The sequence below is a fragment of the Palaemon carinicauda genome, chromosome 19 (assembly GCF_036898095.1).
Source record: "Palaemon carinicauda isolate YSFRI2023 chromosome 19, ASM3689809v2, whole genome shotgun sequence".
NCBI lineage: Eukaryota > Metazoa > Arthropoda > Malacostraca > Decapoda > Palaemonidae > Palaemon > Palaemon carinicauda.
The window spans coordinates 75,009,997-75,031,137 of NC_090743.1; the positions used below are offsets into that span (position 1 = coordinate 75,009,997).

At 42.3% G+C, this 21,141-nt stretch overlaps 1 protein-coding gene across 12 annotated transcripts in view; it reads left to right on the forward strand.

The window, feature by feature from the left end:
* The window catches only part of LOC137658678 (zinc finger protein ZFP2-like), a 196,301-nt gene that overhangs the window by 159,170 nt on the left and 15,990 nt on the right, over positions 1-21,141 (forward strand). For 11 of the 12 annotated variants that reach the window (XM_068393639.1, XM_068393647.1, XM_068393649.1 and 8 more), the window contains exon 4: positions 3,475-3,678. In XM_068393639.1, coding sequence (XP_068249740.1) covers positions 3,475-3,678 — 204 coding nt within the window. The remainder of the gene's footprint in view (positions 1-3,474; positions 3,679-21,141) is intronic. The other variant, XM_068393650.1, reaches the window with a different exon arrangement.

Below are 21,141 nucleotides of genomic sequence, written 5' to 3' on the forward strand. Positions count from 1 at the left end.
AACGATCGTACGCATGGAAGGTGCTTTAGCAGTGTGCATTGCCGACTGCCGGAAGAACATAGCCTTGGATACGAACACCATCCGAACCAAAGCTTTGAGCTTGTATGAGAATTTTGCGGCAAAGGAACCTCAAGACGATGATGGCGACCATGCTGAAGAAGATGATGATGTAGATGAACCTCAACCAGGGACATCCACTGATTCCCAGCGTCAGAAACAACGTTTTTCCGCCAGCAAAGGATGGTTCGCGAAGTTTCAGAAACGCTTCGCCCTGAAAAGCGTTTCCCTGCATGGCGAGGCTGCTTCCGCTGACACTGCTGCTGCTGAAACTTACGTGAACCAGACGTTCAAGAATATTATCGCCGAAGGTGGATACATGCCGGAACAAGTGTTTAATATGGATGAGACCGGCTTGTTTTGGAAGAGAATGCCGTCGCGAACTTTCCTGTTCAAAGAAGAAGCTAAAGCCTCTGGCTTTAAAGCATTCAAGGATCGCATTACCCTCGTGATGTGTGGCAATGCTGCTGGATTTTTGCTAAAGCCGGGGCTTATTTACAAGTTGAAAAATCCTCGCGCTTTGAAAAATAAGAATAAGAATCTCCTTCCCGTGTACTGGATGCATAATCCAAAAGCATGGATTACGAAGATGCTGACCTCCAACTGGTTCCACCAGTGTTTCATCCCGCAAGTCAGCAAATATCTCGTAGAGAAGGGCTTGCCATTCAAGATCCTTCTCCTTATGGATAACGCTGGTGGACACGCAACTGATCTGTCGCATGAGGGCATTCAGGTTGAGTTCCTGCCACCCAACACCACGTCATTAATTCAACCGATGGACCAGGGGGTTATCAGGCCTTGAACGCCCACACGAAGAATACCTTGGCGGACCTCGTTGCGTGTGTGGATGCTGCCCAAGATGATGAGGATGAAGATTTTAACTTGAAGGCGTACTGGCGGCAGTACACCATAGCCACGTGCCTGCAGAACATTCAGAAGGTACTGCAAGAAATGAAACCTGCAACCGTGAATGCGAGCTGGAAGAAGTTGTGGCCCCAGATTGTTTACGACGACGAGGGATTTACCCCGTCTGAAATCCAACACTCTGCAATACGCAAATCTGTGCAGTTGGCTGCGATAATTGGAGGTGACGGGTTTGGCGACATGACGACTGAAGACGTCGACGAGTTGTTGGACTGCCATTTCCAGCCGCTAACTGACGCAGACCTAGAAGACCTGACGAAATCGGCCAGTGAAGAAGAGAGCGAAACACAGGAAGAGACCCAAGAAAATGTCGAAGAAACGGGATTAACATTAGAACGGCTTGCCAAGGCCTGCAACCATGCGAAGGAGTTGAAAGAAATGTTGCAAGAGTGGGACGAGGATATGGTTCGGTCTATGCAATTCTGCAACAAGATCGATGAAGACATGACTCCCTACAGGATGCTCTTCGAGCGAAAAAAGAAGCAGCGGCAGCAACTTCCGATCACAATGTTCTTCCAGCCTCGCAAAAAAGAGCCAGTTCCTCCTGCTAGTACGCCTTCGGAAGAAGTTGAAGAAGTTTCCCAGGAAGAAGTTGAAGAGGTGTCCCAGGAAAAGACACCTCCGTCTGAAGAGACGTAAAATACTATCATTGGCTGCACAGTAGAAGACATCATCAGCTTCATCATCATCATTTCTACTGTGCAGCAAATTCATCGCCATCATCATTCAAGTTTTTCTTGAACTTCTTTCGTGGTGAGTACAGTAACAATCTTTATTTTTTACTTTAATATTCTAACATTTTAATATTTGTGCCTGTTTTAGTTTAGTACTGTATGCATTAAGTTAAAGGGAAGGTTTTAAAAGTCTGAAGAGTATACATGTTGTAACCTATCATATTTTTTTTTTTTTAAATTTACATTTACGTACGTAAAACAATCTCTCTCTCTCTCTCTCTCTCTCTCTCTCTCTCTCTCTCTCTCTCTCTCTCTCTCTCTCTCTCTCTCTCTCTCTCTCTCTCGTAAATTGTTTTCCTGCTTTGCTACGTACAGTATGTACTGTATGATTTTATATAGATACGGTAAATAATATTTGTAATAACATATTTTCTAAAAGCTTTTACTGTAAATATCATTATTTATCACTTTCATCATGCGCGTTAAATGCCTTCTTTGTTTACTGAGCGTGGTTGTTTACTGAGCGTACTTTATGACGCCGTTGTTTCAGGCGGCGTAATTAAGAAAAACATTTCATTTGGAAGTCCTAAGAAAAATTAAGTAAAACATTGGTAATAAAAAAATCAACATACTGTATAATCAATATAATCGATGCAAAAACTAACCTATACACAGATGTGTACACTAAATGCGTTTGTTTCTTCATTATGATCAGAGAAACGTAAACAAAACATTGGTTGCCATTTTTTATCGTGCTTTTTGGCGTGTTTAGGAAACGCATGATATAAAATCGCCTTTAATATTTGTGCCTTTTTTAGTTTAGGGTACTGTAGTACATGCATTAAGTGTTCTGTACATTAAAGGGTAGTTTGTTAACAGTACTACGTACAAGGGAAGGTTTCAAAAGTCTGAATATACATGTTAAATAAATAGGTAAATATGGTGTCACTACTTCGCGGATTTTCACCTATCGCGGTCGGGTCTGGAACCTATCTACCGCAATAACCGAGGGTTCACTGTACATCAGAGAGTGAATGAAGGATGTAAAGTGTTGGGAACAGTGAAGCGAGTACAGTAGTAAAGAATAGATGGTAAGGAATGAATGTGAAGAGAGAGTTGTATGAGAAAGTGATTGTACGAACTGTGATATATGGATCGGAGTTCTGGCAAATGAAAGTGACATAGAGACGGAAATTGAAAGTGTTTGAGATGAAGTGTCTGAGGAGCATGTCTGGTGTATTTCAATAGGATAGGGTTAGGAACAAAGTAGGGAGGATGAGAACAGGTGTAAGAAATGTGTTAGCAGTTAGAGTGCATATAAATGTGTTGAGGTGGTTTGGCCATGTAGAGAGAGTGGAAAATGGCCATCAGCTGGATTAGGTGATGAATTTGAGAATTGATGGGAAAAATACAAGAGAAAGGCAAGGTTTTTGGGGGATGGATGGAGTGGAAAAAGCTCTAGGTGATAGTAGGATAGATGTAAGAGAGGCGAAAGAGTGTGCTAGAAATAGAAATGAATGGTGAGTAATTATGACACAGTTTCGACAGGCCTTGATGCTTCCTCCAGCTAAGGTAGCGGCAGTAGGAGAGTCGGCATATGAAACTTAATTTGTAGTGGATAATGTGGGAGGGTGGGCTCTGACACCCTAGCAGTACCAACCAAACTCAGCTGGGTCCCTTGTGAAGCAGGGAGGAACAAAGAAGATTCCCCTTTTGTTCTTTTTATTTTCATATCAGTTACCTCACAAAATTGGGGGAAATACTATGGTAGATAGAATAGATAGATTATGATGTGGCTAATTCTGTCTGTTTCATTCAGAGCTCTGTCGACTTGAAGAGTGCCTCAGGAATGCAGAAAATCTTCATGTATCTACAAAAACTTCCCAGAGAACTAATCAGAGCCTGAAGCCTAGTGATGGGGATACAGAAGATGAAGATGGAAATCTTGCAGAGTTCAGTGACATGGGAGAAGATAGTAATGGTGAGGAAAGTGGTACTCTTTTTCCACTAAAACTTAAAGTGCGTTAGTATTTTTGTAAAATGGCCAAACTGTTGACTATCAGGTATAGTGTATTTGGATGATTGCTCTTAGTACTGTACAGAAATTCATTTGATGTTTGTTCCGACACTATATACAAATCATTGCTCTCTCTACAGTGGAGATATATTTCAGTGATAGATGAAATCAGCTGTTAAGCTTTTTACGTGGAGTAATTACGATCCGCTAGTTAGCAGTGGGAATGGACCAACCACCTCTCTCACATCGGCCCTAATAACAAACCATCACTTTTTATTTTGTCTCGGTGGAGTACAGACGTTGTCTTACTCTCCCGTAAAAAGCCAAATGAAAATTTCCTTATGAAATAAACTGGTCTTAAAGCTAGAAACTTAACTTTTTCTTTTTCTTTTACAGGTTTGTCTGCCCGTTGGGACCAATAAGCATGCGGGTTTGTCCTAGCATTAAAGGGCACCATTGCAGCACTTTCTTGTCGGTGGTGGAGACTGATCCTCACAGTCTCTGCTCTACGTGTAGGGATCACGCAGGAGTCTCCATACGATGATTGATTGATTTGAAGTTCTCTGGCATCCTGACATCGAAGGTCATTGACGCCGATATCGTTTATTATAAATAAAAATTAAAAGAATATTCAATTAAAACCAGAGACGTAAATATGTTATGAAAGTTAAATAGCATTAAGAAGACCTGCTTCGGATATAAATCTAAAAATTCCATTAGAAGTTATTATGATATAAAAGTTAAATAGAATTAAGAAGACCTGCTTCTGATATGAATTTATAAATGCCACTGGCATTGTACGACACATCATGTCCAAGGATCTTGGCAAGGATGAACCTGCCATCTTCACCACGAGCCTCAAACAGATATCTATTTTATTCAGAGCTATAAGTGGGGCATTCAGTCAACAAATACAGTTGTTGCAATATGGTTGGTGTTGGACAGCCAGCAGAAACTTGTGTGTTATCCGGGTGTGACCAATGCCGAAACGACAAAGAGTAGTCTTCCATTTTCTGGGCATCCCATTATACCTTCAAGGGGATATATCAATCGCAATTTCTCTCCTCTTATTTTCGCTTGAACTATCCCAATGCTGTTGCCAATTGTTATAAATAGAATTCCGAATTGCTGGTAAAATGTCATCACAAAGAATGGGAAACCTTCTTGGTAGCAACTCTGCTGCAGCACTCTTTGCCAGTGAATCTGCCTCTTCATTTCCAGACACATCTACGTGTGCCGGAACCCACCAAAATTGAACTGTTATACCTTTTAGGCCAATAATTAAAAGCCACTCTAAAATCTTTAAAACTAAAGGGTTACTAGAATTAAAACCTTCTAAAGCTTGAAGAACACTTCTTGAATCACTATAAATGGTAAAGTTTCCCTCCTCTTTTAACGCTATTTTCTCAATAGCGGTTAGTATGCCATATAATTCAGCAGTTAATATGGAAGATATTGGAGGAAATGCACCTCTACGGCTAAAAGAACTACTATATACTCCAAATCCAACGCCAGCATCGGATTTGGAGCCATTGGTATTTATAAAAGTTGATTCCCTATGTTCTTCAACATGTTCCATAAAATGAGACCTAGCTTCTAATTCAGTCATGTTTTTTTTAACACCAATAGAATATTTACAGAAAGATATCTCTGGTAATTTCCATGGAGGGGTCGATGGTATCTTACATGGGATTACCGAGTGTCAGTAGTTGTCGCCTCCTACTTGACGAGGTTTAGCAGGTGACAGAAGAAGAAGAAGGCTAAGAGGGATGCTTCCTCTTTGGGTTAATCTTCAAAAGGTAATAAACCTGGTCATCTGACTTCGGCATTCTGACTCTGCTTGGTCGGCTTCCTCTGGGGGTCGGTCGAGTATGAAGGGTGCCCGTTTGACTCATGGACAACCCTACACTCCGGGGCCTCCTCTACTTCCCCTAGTGAAGTAGCGCCGGCTACCATCATAGGGGGGTCGCTTTCCTTGTGGCCCTCCTTGGGGCTCACGGGTTCTTCGTGTAAAGAAAGGCTTCTAGAGGTCTTGCGGTTGGAGACGCAGTAGGAGTGAACAACCTCCCCAGGGGTTGATCACCATTTTCCCCCTCGAGACTCCCTAGGTCGTAGACCGAAAAAGTCTTGCATGTCCGGTTGTCTTGACTTCAGCTTCTAATTGGCCCAGCGTTCGTTATGCTTCAGCAGATGGGTGTGAGCAGTTACTGACAAGTATGCTGCAGAGTTACTTGTTTGGGGATTCCTCCAGGGTGAACCCTGTTACTAGCTTAGGCTACATCCCAAGGACAGTTCAGGATATGGAACTTCTGTCTGGGTTTGCCCAGCCATGAGGGAAGCAGAGTGAACTGCCTTGAGGTCTGCTTCTAGTTGTTGAGGAACTTCCCTTTCCAAGGGAGAGTTATCCTCCACCAGCCACTGCTCAGCAATCTTCGTGCTTGTTGGGAGAGCTTCCAATAGTGGCAACAGGTGTTGATCGCCCTTCCCATCTGTGGGAGAGGCAGCCTTTGTGTGAGTGATCTCCCCCTATGGGGATTCCAACAAAGGGCATTGGATTAGTTCATACCACTCTCCAGTTCATCAGAGCACAGCGTTTTGGAGCTGGATGACAACAGAGTTAGGCGGTTGCTTGTAATCCCTCCTCCTTGCTGTCATGTCCATCAGACACAACATAGCGCTTGTCACTATGCAAGGCCAGGTTCTCAGGAACTTGTGCCTTTGGCTTCTACCTTTCTTGAGGTAGAACCTGCTTCTCTACATGCACAGAAGCGCTCAGCAGTGGGCCACCCTTCTTGCCCTTGCATAATAATAGGGCTGCTCGCCTCTCCCCTTTCCGAGGAAAGGATAAGCAGAAGAGTCTCTCCATGACGCATTAGTTGGGAGCACACTTACCTCAGTCGGACAGACAAGTGTTGTGCACCCAACCACCTAGTGAGGTGGGTGGGCAAGCTGTGCTGCCTGATGGGAGAGCACGTGCTACCTCTACGACGAGCTCTGTCCACTTTGTCAAGTCTTCCCATCTGGACTCGCGAGCACTAGAGGGGTTAACTACGTGCACTCAAGTGAGCTTTACCTCACCAGCTCGCTCTGCGTGTTAACCCCTCAGGTAGCTAGGCGAGCACAGGTGCACTACACCATACCTGTGTGTGTTGACGAGGTTGCGCTCTTTAGTGTACCACATCAGCCTTCCCCAGCGCTAATCTTGCCATAGGTCTTTGGTTTGTTGTAAATAGCATGTTCCTTAACAGGATAAGGGAACTCAACGTCCGCAGGCAGTTTGGAGTGGTAGTCACCTTGTAGGCACTCGCTTCCGTTGGGAAGCTGAGTGAAGGGAAAGGCAGGACTTGACATCCTCTCTTGCCTTACCTTTCCTTGACTCCACACTTGAGTCAAGGAAACACTCGAGGGACCCCTTCAGGAACAGTTCTGTTCTCAAATGATGCTTCATGGTTCTTGAACATTGTTCTGGGGGTGAAGCAGGCGGTCGCACGACCGGCCAGTCCTCCTCCATCAGTCCCACCTCCAGATTCTCCGACCATCGCACTGGAGGTATCCAGTTCCTCCAAGGGGAGTGGAGGTCCTTTGGACCCTATTATTATTTTTACAGTATTATTATTATTATTACTATTACTATTATTATTATTATTATTATTATTATTATTATTACTAGCCAAGCTACAACCCTATACTCATTTTCTTTCAGTGAGGCAGATTTGCACCGACACGCAAGGGGGCCCCTTTAGCTAGGAAAAGTTTCCTAATGACTGATTGGTCAGAAGTATTTTCGTCTGAATATCATCATTGTCTTCCAATAATTGCCAAGTTATGTGAATCAAAACTTTAACCTATATTTGTCCATCAGATATATTCCTTATTAATAAATAATGTTAACAAATAGAGATTATAAAATATTGCAATGGTAAGTATAACAACAGCCGCTGAAGTCAACAACAGGAGCTTGTTTTCAAATGCATGTTGCATAATTTTGTAACTTTTCACGTTTTAATGCAATTTGGGATAAATTACACTAAGCATAAGAAAAACCTGTTATTATACACTTTCATTGAATACCAGAATCTTTCACCGGGCGTCACAGGTCGACCCAGAAAAACATGGTATGAATAAAACTTGCTATTGGTGAAAATTGCAGGCAGGTAAGAGGAACATTCTACTGTCAAACACCGAAGCGGGAATAGAAGGGAGCAGGAGGTTTATCACAGTTATAACTCGGCAGTGAAATTATCAGTTTGTTTTATTTAGATTATTATGCAATTTATGCAACACTACGGTGTCCTCAAACCAAAAATAGGGCTTTTAATGGAATCTAAACAGTTATGAAAAAATAGCAAACCCTTTCTACACGGACTTACATCATAGGCCTGTAAGGTAAGTCTTTATAGAGAGGGATATTGAAGAATACACCAAGAAATTAAAATACAACAAAATTGGGAACATAGATACATAATAGGACTCCTTTGTAGAAATATATGAAGAAAAAATGGCTAAATGTATACCACATAGAAAAAAATTTACCAAATGGAAGTCCACAACCTAAGTGATTCAACAGAGAAATAGCCAATGCAATAAGAAGCAGGGACAGGAAACATAAATCAATGGGTCCACAGCCTTCAATTCATGACATTTCTGAGCTCTAGAAGTTAAGCCGAAAAGTAAATAAACTAGTTAGAAAGACTAAGATCAATGAAGAGATATAGTGGCTTCAGCTAGTAAAGAAAACCCAAAAGAATTTTTTACATATGTAAACAGTAGAAAGCCAATCAAAAACAACATTAGCTCATTAAGAGACTTGGAGGGTAATCTTATAACAAATGATTTGGAAGAAACCGAACTGATAAATGCATATTTCACAACTGTATTCATTAGAGAAGAATCAACGACATTCACTGAACCAGCTATCTATAATGAAGGGCCACAACCATTAGATAGAATCACCTTTATATTGGATGACATCAAAAAGAAAAAAGGGCTCTGTAAGTCTAAGGCCCCAGGTCCAGGTGATATTTATCCAAGAGAGATTATAGAACTAGAAGAACAGATAACCCCACACTTTTGCAAAATGTTCCTAAAGACAACAAGCTAAAGAAAGGCCCCATAAGGATGGAAACTAGGCAATGTTCCCCCAATCTACAAGAAAGGACAAAAAAAAGAACCTGGCAACTACGGATTTGTGTGTCTAACTTCAGTTCCTTGCAAAATTTTTGAATCAATTATACTAGTTTCAATATTAGAACGTTTAGAGAAAAACAATCTTTTGATAAACAGCCAACATGGTTTTAGACAAAAGAGATCACGTTTAACAAATCTTTTGTAATTTTTCCACATGTTTAGCATTTATGATAAAAGCTGAGCAATAAACATCATATACCTAGACTTTCAAAAGGCTTTTGACAAAGTTCCTCATAGAAAATTAATGGTAAAAATTAGAGCACTAGACATCATTGATGAGCCAGGTGAGGGGATCGAAGATTGGCTAATAAACAGAAAACAGAGTTGTAATCAATGGAGAAACTTCAGAGTGGGTAGCTATTACAAGCGGAGTACCTCAAGGATCCATCCTAGGCCCATTGCTATTTCTGATCTACATTAATAACATAGATTTAGGATTAACTAGTAGAATAGTCAAATTTGCTGACAATACTAAACTAGGCATAACTGTTGCAAACTCAGAAAACATAGAAGCTTTAAGAGATCTAATGAAGCCAGGAGAATGGTCCAGAAAATGGCAAATGACTCTCAACTGGGGAAAATGTAAAGTCATGCATATACATGTAGGTTATAGTAACCCACAATCAGATTTCTCACTGCTGGGTAATAAAATACAAAGTGTAGACCAGGATGAAGATCTCAGCATTATTATCAGCGAGGATTTGAAGTTCACCAAACAGAGCATAAAAGCTGAAAAGAAAACCCAAGAAATAATAGGCTACATAAAAAAAAATTAAATACAGAAACGAAGACTGTACTACAGCTGTACACATCACTAGTAAGACTCCATCTAGAATACGGAGTTCAATTCAGGGCTCCAAGTATTCAGAAGGTTATAGATAGACTGGAAGCAGTACAGGCTAGTGCCACCAAACTAGTTCCAACACTAAGGCAATTTGAATATAGATGGAGGATGGAATGTTTGAACTTATTTGATCTACAAACTCGGCAACTAAAAGGACAGTTGATAGAGGCATTCAAAATTCTTAAAGGAATAACAAATGTAGATTACAACAATCTATCTATTCACTCTTAGCACAAATCAGTCCAGAGGTAATGGATACAAACTGGAATTGAAAAGATACACCACTCAGTGTGGCAATTTCTTTACATACAAAATAGCAAATACTTTGAATAGATTTCCAGCTGATGTAGTAAACAGTAATACGATAAACGAGTTCAAGAATAAGTTAGGCAAGATCATAAGAACTCTATAAATGCTAAAAGCAAATCTACCAAAGAGCAAATGGAGTCTCCGTGGATAGACTAAAAAGTCTTTGAGGCATCCAAAATCCTTGTAACTCTCTCTCCTTCACTAGACAAACAAATCTTTTTCCCTGCATTGCATGACTACTGTGTAAACATTAAGACAAAAACTCTTCATAACTTGACTAAAATTTTGTAATAAGCAGCTAATAATCCTTCTCACAACTTGTCCTTCTACCAAAGTCACAACTATCCATTAAGTAGAATTTCTTCAAATTACTCCCCAAAAAAGAAAATATTAATTTCCTCTAAATGTTTGAGGAACAAAAACTATCGTATCTGTTTGCTCCGTAATTTAATTAAGTCACGGACATTGTAACTGAAATTTTGTGGTTATCAGCAGTGTAAGGGCACATGTGTTAAGATCTCATGACCTATACTCTGAGTTACAACAACTTAATGTTACACTGCCAAAAGAACTAAGTTTTCATTACCTAAATTTCCACTGAATTATCTCTTAGAACTCTTAATGTTACACCGCCAAAAAGAACCTAAGTTTCCATTGCCTAAATTTTTACAGAATTATCTCACAGAATTCTGACATTATCAGATGCACAAGTTTCTCTCTCTCTCTCTCTCTCTCTCTCTCTCTCTCTCTCTCTCTCTCTCTCTCTCTCTGGCACATTCTTAACATAATAGATAGCAAATACTTGGAATAGACTTCCAGTGGATGTAGTAAACAGTAACACGGTAAATGAGTTAAAAAAATAAGTTAGACAAGATCTTAAGAACTCTCTAGTATTGAGTTTAATTTATTACTCCTGCAATTTATGGGGTTAAACACAAAATGTCTTCATGTAATGAGTACAAAAACTTCTAAATCTTGTGGCTCAAGCAGCCATGGGTGCGGTGAGAAAATATGATCATATATCTCTAATTTTATTAGAACTTGGTTGGTTCAAAGTGAAAAACAAGTATACTTATGTCTGTGTTTTTGTTCTTGAAGTTTTGAAAAATGTATTTCTGAACTAGCTTTATAATTTTAGTACCGTTAACTCAGTAACAGGGATCACTACAAGACAAGCAAATAATCTTATATCCTCAAGAGCCAAAACCAAAATAGATCAAGGAAGACAATTACTAGAGATCCACAGTTATGAAATAGTTTACCGGGCTCATTGAAAGACGAACAATCCCTAAGAAAACATCTTTTAGGTAATAAAAAATTTTCATAGTTGTTTTATAGGAAACAACCTTACCTGACGTTAGGCACGTCTCATGTCAATAACTGCTTTTAAAACACTAAATATTATGGAGAACATTTTAGGTTGGAGTAGTTTTACAAATTATTGTTCCAGGAACAATGTTTTTAGCCAAAATTAATTTTTCTAGTTCAAGTTTTATGTATTATGTTATAGTATATTATGATTTTTATTGTTCCCTTTGACGAAGGAATTAACTAAATGGAAGACAACATGTGAATAGTGGATTTCACGCGCCTTTGCTTTATACACGACACCCAAAAGGTGCTCGCGCGAGGGTTGTAACCTCAGCATTCCATGCTTTTATCTTTCTCTGGTATAATTGGAAGGTTTTATCAGAAAAGATATATAAGAAGGACTCTTTTCACCGGGCACCACAGGTCTCTCCCCAGAAATAGATTTTTCCTTCGTCAAAATCCCTTTTTTATTGTTTTAATAGCTTTATTGTACGCTTTCGAACTTTAGTTGGTGACCTGATGTAAATAGAAAACCCAATGTATTATTGGAATTAAGGTTATTAATATTATTATTATTATTCTCTCTCTCTCTCTCTCTCTCTCTCTCTCTCTCTCTCTCTCTCTCTCTCTCTCTCTTTCTCTCTCTCAATGATTCATCTTCCTTTCACCTACACATTCTGACTTATAAATGTTCTTTGCTTTCTTTCTTTCTCTTTGTAACTCAACATAACACTTGTTCTCTCTCGATTCTTTCATTCTCTCTCTTTCCCAGTCATCCTCAATAAGCTCGTTCTGTCTCTTTCACCTTTTCCATTCATTCTGCGCCTATGCTAATGCCACTCTTGCGCTTATGCACTTTTTCTCTTGATTCTTTCGTATTCTCCCTAGCTGTGTTTCTCTCCTTTCTCCTACACACATGATGGTATGCAATAAATGCAATTCTTCACATACAGAACATGCATACATCAAAACATCTGACTCTCATTCTGCTTCAGTCATAAAAAATGATCTGCATTTTCCCCACTCACAGCTCTAACATCATTCAACGACCACCATCACGACAAACAGCTTAGCACCTTAAACAACTACAGTGGAACCTCTACACACGAACGTATCTACATCCGAATTTTCCAACATCTGAAGTAAAATTCGAGCAAATTTTTGACTCTACACCCGAATTTTATTTCGACACACGAAGTAAACATTACGCCATTGAGCGTCGAGTGCTCAGTTCTCTATTCTTGTGTGTATCGTGTGGTTGTCCTCTGTTTGGTCTGTTATTAACAGTGCTTATTTTCTTCCTTTTCTCACATTTCCTTTTTGATTTTACCTATAATCATGGTGCCTAAGAAGCTGAGTTTCAGTACAGGAAGAAGGTAATTCTTTCATTAGAATTGAAGCAAGAAATTATAGAAAAACATGAGAGCAGTGTGCATGTGAGTGATTCTGTATGGCTAAACAATATGGCCGGAATACGTAGGCCTATTATCTCGAGGATCATCAAACTGAAGGCAGCCATTAAAGGAAATTACCATCGAAGGGGATCACCATTATTACAAGCCATCTTAGCAATACCCTGGAAGAGATAGAACGCCTTTTGTTGATAGGGATAAAGGACAAAGAGATTGTTGGCAACGATCATTTGTGAGAAGGGCCAGCGTGATGAACGGAAAGAAAGAAAAAAGTGAAGCAAAGAAAACCATGATAGCATAACAAGCTCTTTTAAATAAGACTTCTCTCTTTTTCTGTTTCTCTCTAAACATAGCATTAACATGTTCTTTAAATAAAATCTCTCTCTCTCTCTCTCTCTCTCTCTCTCTCTCTCTCTCTCTCTCTCGCTGTTATAGTGTTAGATATGTCTATTATTTTTTTCCGAGAGAGAGAGAGAGATTAAAAAAAATGTGTTTAGAGTACATATGATTTTTAACAGCGTCAACGAGTTGAAAAACAATTAAATGTAACTAAGAAAGTAATAACAGCTAATCTGAATTCCTTTATTAACTAAAACAGGAATTGCTACGCAGTAAGAGAGACGGTCGGGGAGGAGGTAGAGATGGTGACTGCGATAACATACCGTAACTTGTCACTGAAAGTGAGGAAAATAAAAAATCAAAAGAAAAAAAAATGTAAAAAATATGAAATATAAAAATAAAAAGAAATAAACAAGCTAAGTTAGATTAAAATTTCCGTAGTGTAAGTTACGGTATGTTATCGCAGTCACCATCTCTACCTCCTCGCCGATCGTGTCTCCTCGTGCGTTTGTGTGTGTTTGTGCATACGCACACGAGTGTGTTTGTATCAATATTTGTTTTAGTTAATAAAGGAATTCAGATTCGCTGATATTGTTTTTTTAGTTACATTTAACTGACTTTCAACTCGTTAACGCTGTTAAAAATCATATGTACACAACATATTTTTGTTTAATCTCTCATTTTTGTTTAATCACTCATTTTTGTTTAATCTCTCTCTCTCTCTCTCTCTCTCTCGCTCTCTCTCTCTCTCTCTCTCTCTCTCTCTCTCTCTCTCTCTCTCTCTCTCAGAAAAAATTAATAGACGTCTCTAACACTAACAGTGAAGAAGAACAAGAGAGAGAGAGAGAGAGAGAGAGTATTTATTTTAAGAACATGTTAACACCATGTCTACCTTCTCGCTGATCGTCCGTCTCCGGCGTAGCAAATCCTACACCTGCGTTGGCCTGTCTCTAAGGTAAAGTGGTAATAAAACACATTTTTTGTTTATTATTTCTTTATAATTATCTTTTTTACATGCTTCTTACATATTATGCAGTATTTTTATTGTTATGTGTAAATATGTGTAGCCATTTATTAAGGATTTATTATGGGTTATTAGGCTGAGGAACGAATTAAATGAATTACCATGTATTCTTATGGGAAAATTCGTTTCTACATCCGAACATTTTCTACATCCGAAGTTGGTGCTGGAACGGATTAAATTTGTATGTAGAGGTACCACTGTACATCTTTTCCTTCAATACGAGTTATTTGGTACTTACCTTTCTTCACAATCTTAAACTAATCTTGAAATATTGGACATTATTACAGAACTTATATCTTAAACATCAGAACTAACTCATTGTAAGAAGTAATCAACTCAGTAATCACAGCATGCGCAGTAAGTAACTAGAGGGGTGCTCAATAGAGTGCAGACTTCCCCCACATCAGCTTATTTCTCGTTGGCATAGATTTTCATAAACTCAGATATAAACCAAGTTTGAAGTCTCTGTGACAAGAATGTCCAAGTTTATGGCTGATTATGTGATATGGACGTTTAGTTCATCTGTGAAATCTCCGTAGAAATCTCCTCAGGTTTCTTTGCCTTGACAAAGGCGACCCATTTTTTCCAGGAAGACTCATATTGTCTTCTTGTTGACTTTGACTTGTATTCTTCTAAGAAGTTGATACTGTCCTTTGAAATTCCGAACCTTTTCTTGACTGCTAAGGTGAGAAAATCATGAGATGAAGGTTTTGGGACTTCTTTGATGAAGCGGAGACAGTCAATTTCTGCACTTGCTGAGTCAGAACTGGATCCAGCAACGGGATCAGCTTCAGGCATAGTTCCGTTACTAGGGGAAACCAGACACTGTTGGGCCATTTGTGGGCCACTATCGCTGCTGTCCCGCAAAAGGATCTCAGCTTGTCGAGGACTTTCAGCAGAAGGTTGGTTGGAGGGAACAGATATATCTTGGACCATCTGTTCCAGTCTATAGACATCGCGTCCGTTGCATCCGCTAGAGGATCCTCGTACGGGGCTACGTACCGGGGTAGCTTCTTCTTGTCGCTCGTTGCGAAGAGGTCTATCTGCAGTCCTGGGACTTTGCGTAAGATGAAGGAGAATGATCTTGCATCTAGGGACCATTCCGACTCCACTGGGTTGAACCTGGAAATAGCGTCCGCCGTCACATTGCGGAATCCTTGTAGGTGGACTGCTGACAAGTGCCATCTCCTCTTCTCCGCTAGACGGAGGATGGCCAGTATTACCTGATTCAGATGAGGCGATCTCGAGCCCTGTCGATTTAGGCATCTCATTACAACCTCGCTGTCTAGGACCAAGCGAATGTGGATCGAGCAGTGAAGTTTCAGTTTCTTCAATGAGAGAAAGACTGCCATGGCTTCCAGAAAGTTGATGTGTAAGGTTCTGAAGAGGGGAGACCAGGTTCTTTGGACTTTCCGATGATGAGAGTGGCCTCCTCACCCTTCCCTTGAGGCATCCGTGTGAACGGTGGCTGACGGTGGAGGTGGTTGCAAGGGTACCTTCTTCTTTAGGTTCTTGACCTCCGACCATGGCTTGAGTAGGGATCGCAGACGATTTGGTAAAGGTTTCTTTAGATCTCTTCGAGCGTTTGATGCATATTTTCTCCAAACTCCTGATGCATCTTTTAATTGTGCTCTCAACACTGGATCTGCCACTGAGGTAAACTGGAGGGACCCCAACACGCTCTCCTTTTGCCTTCTTGATATCTGGGTGGATTGAAGGAGTCTCTTGACAGATCCTGCTATCTCTTTCCTCTTCTTTGATGGATTGGAAAGGCAGTGTGACTGTAAGTCCCAGTGGACATCCAAGAACTGGAACTTCTTAGCTGGAGAAAGATGAGACTTTTCCAAGTTGATCTTGAATCCTAGGTGTTCCAGGAACTGGATCACTTCCTTGGAGGCTTGCGTGCACTCCTCCTTGGATGCTGCCCACACCAGCCAGTCGTCCAGGTAGGCTGCTACCTGGATTCCCTTTAGGCGTAATTGATGAATGACTGCATTAGCAGGCTTGGTGAATACCCTTGGGGCTATGTTTAGGCCGAAGGGCATGGTTCTGAAGACGTATTGTCTTTTCTGTAGTTTGAACCCTAGGTAGGGGGAAACTTGACGGTTGATTGGTACGTGCCAGTACGCATCCATCATGTCTATGGAGACTGTATATGCCTGGTTGGCCAAAAGGGTCCTTATGTGTTGAAGCGTCAGCATTCTGAACTTGTAGTTCACTATGAACTTGTTGAGTTGTGATAGGTCCAGAATGACTCTGAGCTTTTCCGAGTCCTTCTTCGGAACACAAAATATCCTTCCTTGGAATTTGATGGACTTTGCCCTTCTTATAACCCTCTTGTTTAAGAGTTCCTGAACATATTCTTTCAATATGGGGGTTGAGTGTTGGAAGAATTGAGGGAAGTTGGGTGGAGTTGTGTTCCAACTCCATCCCAGTCCATTCTTGACTAGGCTGTGGGCCCAGGGATCGAAGGTCCAGTGATCCCGAAAGAGGAGAAGTCTCCCTTCTTCCGGTAGCATCTCACTTTGAGTGCTGGTTGGAGGATATACCTCCTTGGCCACGTCCACCTCTGTTACCCTTGCCTCTGGAGGGGTGCTTAGAGGATCCTCGAAAGGAACCTCAAGACTTCGGCCTAAAGGTCGTCGACTGCCTTTCAAAAGCTGGGGTGAAGGCGGGCGACTGTGTCGCCACCGTCAGGAGGACCAGCTGGAAGGTGGGTTGGCTGTGCTACTGTCTGTTGCACCGTGGCCATGGGAAGCTGTTGTTGTCTGGGACGAGAGGGCACTCTTGGTCGTTTCGTCTTCCTTTTCGGTTGGGGACCCTCGTCAGCGGAAGACTCTCTCTTGGAGGACTAGCCCCACTTGGAGAGGAGATTCCTATTCTCCGATGCGGCTTTGTCCATGACCTCTTTGACCACTTCGCTTGGGAAGAGGTCTTTTCCCCAGATGTTGGAAGCTATCAACTTCCTTGGTTCATGCCTCACTGCAGCCGAGGCGAACACGAACTCCCTGCAAGCCCTTCGGGCTTTAATAAAGTTGAACAGGTCCTTGGTGACCGTCGCCAAATGAGCCTTGGCGAAGACCATGTACATATCTGGGGTTTCCGATATGCTTGCCATTGTCTCTAGCCCCGTCTGCAGAGACATAGAAGCGGCAAGATGTTCTTTTGTCTCCTGCTCTCTGCGCAGGAGAAAGTCCGACAGCTTGGGGAGGTCTTCGCCGAACTATCGTCCGGCAATGTCTGCTTCCAGCTTCCCGACTGTGAAAGTGTTATGCACATCTTTCCAGTCTGCGTCATCCGATGGAAAGACGAGGGAAAAGGGTCTACACTCTTCAAGTGTAGGACAGGGTTTCCCCGCCTCAACCGCCTAAAAGGCGGCCTTAAACCCTTTGTCCATAAAGGGAAAGGCACGAGAGGGATCAGCAATAAAGGCCCTCTCTTTCAAGGTGTTGGAAAATAAGGCCTGGGCCTTGGGGAGGTCAAAAACGATGACCTCTTTCGGCTCTGTCTCCTCTTTGGATGAAGGTTCCGTACTCAGACGGGCATAGCAATCCGGGTAGGCCCCTTTGCTGGGCCAGAACTCTACGTCGTCCACTGGGACAGTGCCCAGTTTCTCGGAGAGGAAGATCTTCCCCCCTGACATCGGCATATGCTCTGCATACCTCCAAGGATTGACGTCAGAGAAAGCAGGAAGATCCTTGATGTTTAGCTTCTTCGTGGCTAAACGCGTCGCCACGAGCTGGTGCATCTCCGTCCGAAGAGAAGCCTCCTTCTCCGACGATGTCTTTTGCATGTCCTGTAACATGGAAAGAAGAGAGTCCAGCGTGCTCGTGATCGAATCCAATTGGGGGGCAGAAGAAGAAGTCGAAGGCACCGGCTCAGCCACCGTTTCGGTCTCGCCTTCCGGGGGTACATCATCCTCCTGTTCCAATTCTTCCACGAGAAGATTATGCTCGGTGTCCTCTGAGACAACCGACATGTTCTCCTCAAACTGGATGCCCTGCAAGGCGTCCGAAACAACAGATTCTATCGGAATCTGGACGAGGGGAATCTCGGGTTGAGCCTAGGGAACGATTGCATCCGAAGATGCCCTAGGGAACAGAGTCCCTCATCCTTTCGTTAGGAAGGTATGGGCCAGAGGTGTTCTTCTGAAAGCCCCTGACCTATTTGCGCAGCATCTCTCTTGCTGCATCCCTTGACTCTGTAGACTTTTGACCATCAAAAGCCTCTTTAACTAATTTGTCACAAATGGTACATACCTGTGGGTCCCAGTATTTAAGAGATCCCTTCATGACTGCGCAGCGAGCGTGGGCCCTGCACATGTCATGGCCGCAGAAGTTCCTACTGCGGACCCTGCAAAAGTTGTTCCCGCACTCGGGATGCTCCTCCTGTAAAGAAAGAAAAGCATATAAGTATTCGTTGAAATTCTCAGATTTCATCATACATATTTTTTCAAAAATATTTAACTTAGGATAGGGTAAGCTAGAAAAAGGAAAGGACACCTACTTGTGTCTCCTGTCCAGCCCATTGCTGTGACCTCCCTCAATATTGAATACTAAATTCTAAATGAATTTGGGAAGATAATATCCTTGGATATAAAGTGTCTTCTTAACACTGTCTTCTAGATTCAATATTGGGGAATTGGTAATGGTTGTTAACCATTAAAAAGGCAGAGAGAATTGCTCTCTTAATTGTGATGGTCTCACAATGGGCTGCCCATGAGCACCATGTAGGTTGGAAAAATTTTGTATGGGCTACAGCAATGACTGCCGGTGGCATGCCGCCAGTACTGCCGTGCCAGCCGGCATATGCCGGCGTGTTCTGGGCTATAGAAAACAAGCACTGCCTTCAGGGTGATGGGTGGTAGGTCGCCGGCAGTTGCTCTGCCGGCAGCATGCCACCAGAACTGCCGTGTCTGCCGGCGAATACCAGGCTTATGGAAGGCAAGAGCTGCCCTCAGGATGAAGGGCGGCAGGTCGCCGGCAGCCAGAGGGACCTTCTATCAAGTAGGACCCGAAGGCAGCCGGTGATTAACTGTTTAGACTTTGGGTTGCCGGCTGCCGGCAGACAACCGGCGGCCGGTCAGAGCATGCCTATTGCCTTTGGTCGTCGATCAGCGGCGCCCAAGGCAAGTGGCGGCAGAGCTAACTGCCGGCTGGCGTCCAACATGGCTGTCGGCAGTCGGCCCAGAATGGGGAAAGGCAAAGGAAAAGAAGGATGGAGGAAGGCAAAGGCTCAGCCTTGCCGGCCTACATCTGGAATGAGGGTTCAAATGGAAGGGGGAATTAGATTTGGACTTCCATCCGACCATATCCCATCCATATTGGTAGCATGGATATGGAAGGCAGTCCAAGGGAGGGCTGCAGAACACTCAAAAGACAGATGGGGGTCCTGCCGGCGGCAGGCACCCCAGGCCAATTCTACAGACTACCCTTAGGGTCGAATGTAGAATGAAGGCTAGGCCAACACAAAAAAGACAGCAGGGGAGGGGCAAGGGTCCTATAGGTGAGGTAATACCCGAAGGTACCACCTACCTGGGCGATTCTGATCCCATAGAAGACAACCTCCAGGTTGGGGAATTCAATTCCCCAGGTTGGGTTAGTCTAGGTGAGAAGGCGACACCCAGGACGCAATCTCAAAGGGAATGGAATCTCGTACCAGAGATCTTCGGCAGGGGAAGAATTCAATTCTTCGGCTAAAGATTTACCAGCACAGGACTGTCTGCTAAGCCAAGGGGGGGAGGAGGGGTAATTGTCATACAAAACCTCCGGGGTAAGGCCTATGGAGGTCTAGCTTCCTGTAAAGGCAACCTAACCCGACCTAGGAAATCATTTCACCAGACGGACGGATGCCGAACACAGACATTCTACTTTGATGTCCCGTTCTAAGCTCGAAACCAACTCAGTGTTTAAGAGAAAGAAACGGGACGTCCCAGTAAAGATTTGTCAGAACTCAGTTCAGGGCAAAGCTAACTGAGGGTAGCCTAGGCTAGTCAGAGGGAGAGGAATTGCTCTTAAATCCCACCAGGTGATTGGTATTGGCTTGAAAGGTATAGGAGGTGTAAGTCTCCCCTTAAAAGACAATACAAGAGCAATTAGGGACATGTGTGAAAGTATACTAAAGCCCCTAGGCTAGTAGCCTAGGAGCAGTGAGAATGTAACTCTCTCGTATACTGTCTTGGAAGAGGAAAATTAGATGCAGTAATATCTTAAATGTATAAAATATTGCCTGAGCTTCAGTAAAACTACCAGGAAGGTTATATCATGCATGAAGTGTGAAAGTGCCTAGGCTAGGAAGCCTAGCACTCGTGAGGCTCTAAATAATTAGCCAAATTCACGACAACAAGGACATAATATAAAAATCCCTAGCTAAATTGCTAAATAGCTAAAGTTAATAAGCAAGCGATGCTGGGAAAGTCGTTCTTGGCTAACTAAATGTACAAAAAGAACGACCGCGTCCATGATGCCATCCGGCTGGCAACAGCTCTTGTTACGTTAATTACGATCTCAATCGAAGAGTAAAACTGACAAGAGCTTACATTTACACAATTCAAAGATATTACTTAACTTTCCAGAGGCAGATAAAGCTGGTGAAGACATCACAGCAGCAAAATAAATCCAAAATAGCGAGAAATAACACGGGATAAACACCGGTCAGCAAAGCTACAAGGGAAAGAAGGGCTAGATGGCGCCACGAGGCGGCGGGTGGCGCCTATTTACAGTACAGTAAGAGCATTGCCTTAATAACGGCTCTCCTATATTCTTGCCACTTTTTCCCCTCGAAGCGAAAACACTATTAGGGATGTAGATAGCTATGAGACGTGTCAAGAATACGTCCTTTGATTTTATGCGATATCCCTTATTAAAAATCTTCAAGGGATATTCGCTCCAGGAGTTAGAATTCTGATAACCTTTTGTAAATTCTCTGGGATACAGTATATCACTGTACTGTAGTTAAATATAACCTAGGAAGCTACTAACGAAGGAACTTCCATCAGGATGACATGGCCTGAGCCCAAAAAAATATGACATCATAGAAAATTT